Source organism: Epithele typhae (genome assembly GCF_022376455.1).
Source record: "Epithele typhae strain CBS 203.58 chromosome Unknown BXZ73scaffold_304, whole genome shotgun sequence".
NCBI lineage: Eukaryota > Fungi > Basidiomycota > Agaricomycetes > Polyporales > Epitheliaceae > Epithele > Epithele typhae.
In genome coordinates, this window is record NW_025954495.1 from 1 (window position 1) to 8,095 (window position 8,095).

Genomic DNA, 8,095 nt, shown 5'->3' on the forward strand with positions numbered 1-8,095 from the left:
AATAGTAGGTCATTGTGGAGGGAGAACTCCAGAAACTTGCTCTTCTCCCCCCACCATCCCCACCTTGCCTCCCTCAACGACAAGGACGTCACCATGGTTGGCCAGGATGAGGACGTGAGTACCTGTGTAACCCAGAGCATCGTTAAAGTGTTTGAGCTCACACTCACCAGGACATCATGCTGGAGCTGCACATCGCTCTCGCGTTCGCGAGGCGTCACAACGCCTTCCTCGTCGAACATCTCGTGACCCTTCAACACGAGAGAAATGCACTACGTCGAAGGGTTCGCCAGCTTGAGGCCCGCGGAGTCGTCCCCGCCGTCCCCGACGTCGCACCCGACGTCGTCCCCGCCGTCTCCGTCCCCGCCGTCCCCGTTCCCGTCCCCGCCGTCTCCGTCCCCGCCGTCCCCGTCCCCGCCGTCCCCGTCCCGCCGTTCCCGCCACCCCCGTTGTCCCCCCCCCCGTTGTCCCCGTCCCCGCCGCACCCGCCGTCACACCCGCCGTCGCACCCGCCGTCGCACCCGCCGTCGCACCCGCCGTCGCACCCGCCGTGGCCCCCGCCGTCTTCCCCGTCCCCGTCCCCGTCCCCGCCGTCACTCCCGCCGTCCCCCTGTACACCTTGTGCGATTCGGGGCTCACTTCGTTAACGGTGGTACGCGGTGCGCGGGACTACTCCCTCGGCGGGCATCCCAAGACGGAATACATGCTCTGGTGGTCCTCCCCAACGGCTCCCGACACCCGTCAATACTTCTTAACCCAACATGCTCCATACCCTATCAACGGCTTTATGAGAACCTTGATGGGACCAGAGGCAGAGGCCGAGGAGGACATTCGGTTCAGCACCATTCAAAATGACGCGAACGCCATGGGGATTACAGTGTGGGGCAATCTGGCCCGCATGAACTTCGGCATGTGGGATATTACTTGCATTTCCACCCTCAACGCCGCCCATCATCTCCGTCTTACCGCCCTTTCGGGTGATATATGTGCGGCGAAGGTTTACTACACCATCTATTTCTTCCATGTCCACGGTTTGCTGCGGCGTCACGAAGCTGCTCGCTACATAGTTCGATACTACGCTGGAGACTCCCTCTACCTCCCCGACGACACCCAACTCAGAGTCCTCAAGGGTCTTGCACACAAGGGCAAAAGAATGGCGAGGGAACTTGGTCTCCTCGCAGGCTCCACTCCACAGCCCCTCCTCGACGTTTACCACGCCACCAAGTTCCCATTCCTCCATGGCTTGGACTGCGACGACGACGAGAGCATCGATTACTCCTTGTATATAGACTAGGGCGGCGCGAGTAGGATGGGTGCAACATGTTCTGAGGTTAGGGCTCTGGGTGCAGCTTGGCGATTTGCGCATAGCACTGATGTACGATGACACCTTTGATTTGATCTTTGCTTATCGCCTAATCTGCATGTTTGTCGCGGCTAAATCATACACCGCCATCTGCTACATACCTTCAGCCATGCTTCCAGATCAGAGGACGGCTTGGGGTCACTCACCGCCTGCACCTCCTGAGACATGAAGACACCGCATAATTTGCCCAAATTAGTCAATAGCCCACTGTACCTCCTGAGACATCACGACATCGCTAATGCGCACAATTTACCCAGATTAGTCAACGGCTGACAACCAGCGTGCTTCAATATCACGCAACGACCGCTGCGTCACCTGAGGTGCAAGAAAAGCGCACGGATATTATATTCATGAATGGTGGCTCTTCTGCAACGACGCCCTATCTCGGCTCAGCGACTCCTGAGTGGAAAGGCGGGCGAGCTGCTCGTCACGCCGAGCCCCTTTGTACCCACCCTCCATAGCTACGCGCCTCTTACCCTTGAAGGAGCCGACCATCTTAAATCCTGCTTGGACATACCTGACGATGCCGCCAGGGACGAACTGGGTGAAAGAGAATCGCCTTTTATCGTTGGTCACATCATTCTGTGAAAGCTGGGTGTTGCCGTGTCGCAGAGCTGCGGAACACAGCAACGCTGTACAGCCCGGAGGAAAACGGACGAAAAGCTGCAGTTGAGGAAAATACAACTGGCCGCCTTGATCCGGGTTGAAATCACCGATCGCGGTGATAACACAAGGGCATCCAGGGTAATTCATCGAGTCCAAGTGATCGAGGCATACCGTGTGAGGGCCTAGATTGGCGGTGCAGGCTGGATACAAGCTCGCGCCAGCGAAATTAGGCTTGAGAGAGGGTTTCTCAGTGTAAAATTGGCGCATGACGTCATGGAGGTGCCCGTATGCGAGCGGGAAGTTATGACAAAGTGCTTCTGCACCATTCCATTAGAAGCAGTGTTAAGAAACCACGGAGTTCACTCACGATCTTGCCACTTCGCCACGCGGTACACACTCGGCGAACATAAAACTTGCTTCTCTACGTCCTTCTCCCACCCATGAAAGCGCGAGCCAAGACGGCACGGTTTCTGTCATGCTTGTCAGCCTCATTCAGGCAATTGCAGTATATTTCACCCACCGTCGTGCCGTTCCCCATGGTGAGACCCATTGTGACAGCACCAAACTGTCCCCGTCTCGGAGGGGGTATCGCGCATCCCATAGCCTTGATCTGCTCAGCATGCCCCTGTCGGAGATCTTTGAATAGAGCAGCGACCTTAGTAACCGCCTCCACAAACGTGTCCCCATCGTGGCGGTCAGGGGGCTCGACAGGAGGGGGAACCAGCGCTATCAGAATTCTCCCGTCCTTATCGAGAACATGGAGCTCCGACCTAGATCACGTTCAATATGATCAATATGATATGTGCCAGCTAACTATCCACTCACTTCCCGTCCCACTTGAGGTATGAATACTTCAGCTGCCTCAGATACTCCATCGTGGGCGGCCGAGTAGGTGGTACGACGTGGTTAGGATCCACACCCTGTGGATCAGATCTCTTCGACGTCGTGTCAGACTTATCCACCCTCTTTCGGTCAACGCCCTGATACGCAAACTCGTCCACCTTCATGTCGGCGGTCACAAAACCCTCGATAACCGTCTCCCCGCTGCCGAGATGATGTTCGAGAAAACTCGGGCCGCCTGGGACACGCGGTAATAAAATATCCGCCCTCGCCGTGGGATCGTCCAGCGCGCCATCGAGCGCGGCTTGCAACTTATGCTTGACGTTCGCTTGACGCTTGCGCGTGCGTGCTTTTGCGGCGGCGTTCGCTTTCGACGGGACGAAATCACCCATGTTGAAGGGACGAGTCATGACCTCTGCCCCTGCTACGGGCTCATTCAGATTGGTGTACGTCGCTTATCCGGCTCACTCACATGGAACGTCCTTTGACGGGATAGTGTCGCTCGTACTGAAGGGACGGGACTTTACTTCTGCCTCCGCTGCGGGTCCGGTCAGGAATGGAAGGATGCGTGACCAAGTCACTCACATGAAACGTTCGACGCCGAAAGGGCACCGGGCGCAACGCCACCATCGTCTGTAGGCGAGATTGTGGGGGTGAAATGCGCTGGGATATCTTCAGGAGGGATGCGATCAGATCAAAGCGGCTAGACATGTTGCCTATGACTCACCCACACCCCCGATATCCGGGGCTACCTTCATGCGCATCTTGCGATTTAGTGCGCTCACCAGTTCGTCCTCTGCCGTTCTGTCGTCGTCGGCGTCATGGAGTATTTCCTCGCTCTCTATTGCATCGTAAAGTCCGTCCTCAAGCCTATACACGCTCGCCATACAGGCGACCCCGGAATCCACTGCATAAGCACCGTACTTTGGCCCGTTTCTGGGTGTTGGTCCCTGCAGAGAAGGCTATCAGCGTATGCGCCACCATCGTCAAACTTCGCGGGGCCCACTGCCGCCGCTGATGGAGCGATCTGGCCCGGCGGCCGGGCAGGACGCTCGGAGCGGGACTCCGGGCGGGCGCACCTCACCGTGCGAGCCACCGAGGTCCAAGGCAGAACGCTCTGGGCTACACTCGCACGGGCGCGCTATCAGCAGCACAGGCTGGCCGCCGGGGTCCAGGGCAGAACACTCGGGGCGAGGCTCCTGCCCTAGCCAAGGTCCACGGCAGGACGCTACGGCAGGCGCTCAGGGCGGGGACGGTGACGGGGGGAACGTTTGGCAGGAAACGTGGGGCGCTTGGGGTTGAGAGATGTTGGACTGACCATAACCGTGCCAAAGACGCTCAGGATGGGCGGAGAATGTCTGAGGGGCGGGGGTGGAGAGGCGGTCAGGCTTCGGCAAGGACAATGCGCAAAGTCCCGGGACGCATGGGTATTAGTAGTTAGGTCGTACGCCGCTATGACATGGACGTGCATCGCTGGAGATTCATTAGATGGCATTCCCTTCCTGGCGTCGTTCCCCTTTTACCCCCTCAGAGACGTCTCGATCGTTTTGGGCGTGCCAGAGGCATCCCCATTCCCTGTGGAGACGTTGAGTATCCGCAACATACACAATGTATCCCTTACCTTGGCGATGGATCGCGGGAACAAGCCCTCTGCGGCGGCACGCAATCTCTCGTATTGCAGACTTCGTCTGTTCCATAACAGGTCAGCGTCATTCCAGGGGTGGCGTGTTTACTCACCCCCTGTAGTACACCGCCTCGCCGCTGTTGACGTCCAAATGCAGCTGGTTTGCCATCTCTCCCCAGCGTGTTTTTTCGTACGTCCACATTCCCAGGATTCGGTACATCTCCTCAGAGCAGAGATACACCTCCTCCTCCCATCGCGCCGTAGCCGCCTTCGTGCGGAACCACAATACCTTCAGTTCTAGGACTCATCAGTAACGCCCTGTGTGAGAACCCACACCACTCACTAGCCAGTGCGAATCGCTTCTGGTCCTTGTCGGATATATTCTCCACCCACTTTGCGGAGGACCAGATCCAGTGTGGCACTCGTTGGGTGTCGCCTGCATTCCTCTGGCTGTGGAGCACGGTGAAGTGCTTGAGGTCGGAGTCTCGCAAGCGCGGTGGGATGTCTTTGGCAGACAGGCGAAGTAGAATTGTACGTAGGCGGTGGTACTCCGCTCTTGCTGAGATGGTCGCCTCATGGAGTTTGATCGGCTCGGAGCGAGGCTTGCGTTTGGCGTGACGAGAAGGGGGAGGGGCTTTGGCACCAGCTTCCGTCTTCTCCCGGAGATCGGATACGGAGGTCGTAAGGACAATGGAGCGTCGCACGTTGTCCAGGGCATCTTGCACCATCTGTTCTCGGAGCTGAGTCTCCAGGCGTACGAAAGGAGAGAGTGCCTTTCGTTCCCGAACGTCCTTGTGGAGCATAGAGGGGAGCAAGACGTCGATCAGTCTCACCTCTTCGGCCCATTCTCGCAAGGTCCCATCCAGGATGAGGTTGTTCGCGCGTTGGTCTTCCATTTGATCCTTCTCCGTGGTGTGAGGTATGTCTTCAAAGGAGTCGTATCTTGGGAAGTCTCGGGGCATGTTTCGTGCCGAGGATTGGTAGACGCCGATGGCGGAGGCGATATGTCGCCCTATGTGACGGTCGTAAGTCTCTTTGCAGCTTAGGACCTCCTCACGGAACACCTTCATTCGTTGGGTGACGAGCCGTCGTTGACGGTCCTTCTCCGCGCCCTTGATCCTATCGACACGTCTAAGTTCCACCTTACGATTAATGAGGTACGAATGAATCGTTCTTTATGGGGTGGGCTCTGGCTGCGACGCGCGACACCCTTAGTGCGACCCGTGGGAATAAAATTTCAGACTCCTATTACTCTTCACTAGCACAGCCACTTCCCACGCATAGGTTTGCTACTTACTCCTATCACCCTAGCTCTGGGTTAGGGTCCCCATGTAGGGTTCCACTAGCGCTGGGTTTGCACTGCCACCTGGGCCCAGCGCTTCACTCCCTGATACACTTTGTAGTGCCTATTAGTGTCTATACCTATTCAACTAGACTGAGATGGGCGCTCTTTTAGGGCTTCAGTCAGACTCTATGTGGACTACTACTGTGAATATACTCAAGATTTATTGGAATTGATTCGAGTTTTGAAGGGCTGCTTTCAGAAAAGTGAGGCTTCCGCAAGTTATTAGACGCCCAGTGGCTGTATCGTCCTGTCTCTGCTCATTGCACCTATGCCTGCCTACTAGTAAATCAGATCAATTCCCTATAATGTTGATTATATTCGTGAACCTAGTCCACATAGGAGCCAGTCTAGATGTCAACAAAGCGCTCATATCAATGCAGTGTTGGAAGCATTGCAAGGTCTATGACATATGGTTCATATGTTGTAACTGTTGGTATGAGCTCAGATGATGTCCGTTTTGGATGGTCTTGAGTGCGTTCGATGCGCATTGATCAGAGGGACTAATATGTTATGTCACGTGATTCTAGAAGCAGATGCGATGGAATGGCTTGAGTAACACTGCTGCAGCACTATATGTACTGTATATGGCTGATTATAGGCTTGTTTCTGAGCCAATCACTATGTGTGTAGGTGTATTAGAACGCCTATTCGAAGGGCTACAAGACAGTATATGTTATGTTATGTATTGTGCTTTGCAGCTGCTATACTGTAGCAACTACTGCTTGGCAGTGTTGACTGGGTTATAGCGCTGTGCCTGGGAATATGCTTATGTAACATACACCGTTCAAAAGCCACTTACGAGACGTACTTGGAACAGCTTGAGTCATAAGAAACAGACAAGAAATGAGCAATAGAGAGTGTAAGCAATGTTCCCAGATGCAGTTGCCTAATATGGTGTGTGAGAAAACTGTTACATAAGCGCCAGCAGCGCGCACTCTCATCGCTCCTGCCACTGCTCCTCCTCTCTTGGGGGACTCTCGTCCACCCTTCGCCTCTGTTGCCTGGCTTTTGGCCAAAGTCAGTGCTTATGAGTGGGAGGATGCCCCCCACAGTCCCTGTGCTCCTGTACCATGCCTACTCGGTGCACCGATTTAGAGCGGTGGTCTTGAGCCTGGGATGCCTGTGACATTGCCATTTCGGGTGGCCTGGTCGTTGGAGCACAGACCGAGTTCTGTGTGAGATGGATTCAGCATTCTCTTCAACTCTCTGATAAGCTTTGGGTGTGTGTGGGTGTTAGGTAAGTGTGCCTTTGTTGATTTGCTCATTCCCATGGTACATTGACGTCACTGTACCTTGTTCCATGCCCCATTACCTCCAGAACACTGCCAGATTGCTCCCAGGTGTGTACTCTTTCTGTTGACCCCCCATTCATCCCCCACTTCGCATTTTTCATCCCCCTGTGCACCTACTGATGATGTGGGTTGGCACAGCGCTCATGGGCGTCTATTTCAGAGGCGCCCATTGGGCTGCTACATCCACAAGCCTTGCATGCCATCCATCCCTTTCCCATGGTTGGATCTGCTTCATTTTTGGTAGATAGGCACTAGTAGCACTGCCCACATGATCTATGTACTTTGTTTTATCATTTTGTATGCTTTGAGCCCATAACAGCGTATTTGGAGCCTGGGACCAGCCACCTAGCCCATCTCAGCGCTTCTGGGCGCTTATTTTCGCTCTCAGCCACAGCCACCACTGCCAGCTACTGCAAGCCACACCAAGCCACCTAAAATTGTCATCCACAAGCCCTGGCTGCAATCCATCCTCTTTTGGTGGGGCTGTGCTGCCCAATCTTTGTCAGCAGCCTCTCTCATGCCTCTCCACCATATATGGGCACTGTTTGGTACTATTTGCCTCCTCCTGCCCCTGCCACAGCTGCCACAGTGGCTGAAAGTGCAGCTAGGTGCCTATTTTGAACGCTTTTTTCAAACTCAGCTCAGCTCAGCTGGTACAGCACCTAGGTGGGGGACCCAGGAGCCTTGGGTTCAATCCCTGGTAGTGCCGCTTTTTCTACATGTGGCTGTGCTATGCAGGCCTGGTTGTAACAATGGGTATTCAGGCTTTGTAAAATCCAATCAATTGCCTAAAACCCCGATTATATTCATGAAAGCAGCTACTATAGAGTGTGTTACTAATCTACCTACAGCTCGACTTTATATCCATTAGATCAGGCACAGTGTAGATGTTATCACTGGTGCCTACTAATTTTGGATAGCTCCTGTGACCTCAGTTCTTATCTGTTTGGGGTGATTGTATATACATCAGAAAGCTATGTAGAAGGCCTATATAACTGCAACCCCTTTGTTGACCCTAGTCCCCCTTC

General features: G+C 54.7%; 3 protein-coding genes across 3 annotated transcripts; 1 reads left to right on the forward strand and 2 right to left on the reverse strand.

Annotated features, from left to right (window-relative positions):
- Window positions 1-93: 93 nt before the first annotated feature.
- Window positions 94-1,291, forward strand: BXZ73DRAFT_109972 (uncharacterized protein; the record flags this gene model as incomplete). Its single annotated transcript, XM_048017322.1, has 3 exons — window positions 94-114; window positions 171-609; window positions 876-1,291. The coding sequence occupies 3 exons, from the start codon at window positions 94-96 to the stop codon at window positions 1,289-1,291; spliced, it is 876 nt and encodes a 291-aa protein (XP_047870680.1).
- A 417-nt stretch (window positions 1,292-1,708) lies between these two features.
- Window positions 1,709-2,233, reverse strand: BXZ73DRAFT_60037 (uncharacterized protein; the record flags this gene model as incomplete). Its single annotated transcript, XM_048021702.1, has 1 exon — window positions 1,709-2,233. One exon carries the CDS (start codon window positions 2,231-2,233, stop codon window positions 1,709-1,711), a length of 525 nt encoding a protein of 174 aa, XP_047870681.1.
- Window positions 2,234-4,605: 2,372 nt separating this feature from the next.
- BXZ73DRAFT_14549 (uncharacterized protein) lies at window positions 4,606-5,266 on the reverse strand (the record flags this gene model as incomplete). Its single annotated transcript, XM_048017498.1, has 2 exons — window positions 4,606-4,727; window positions 4,774-5,266. Coding segments are annotated over 2 exons (615 nt in total), but the record flags the coding sequence as incomplete, so codon positions are not given.
- Between the last annotated feature and the right edge of the window lie 2,829 nt (window positions 5,267-8,095).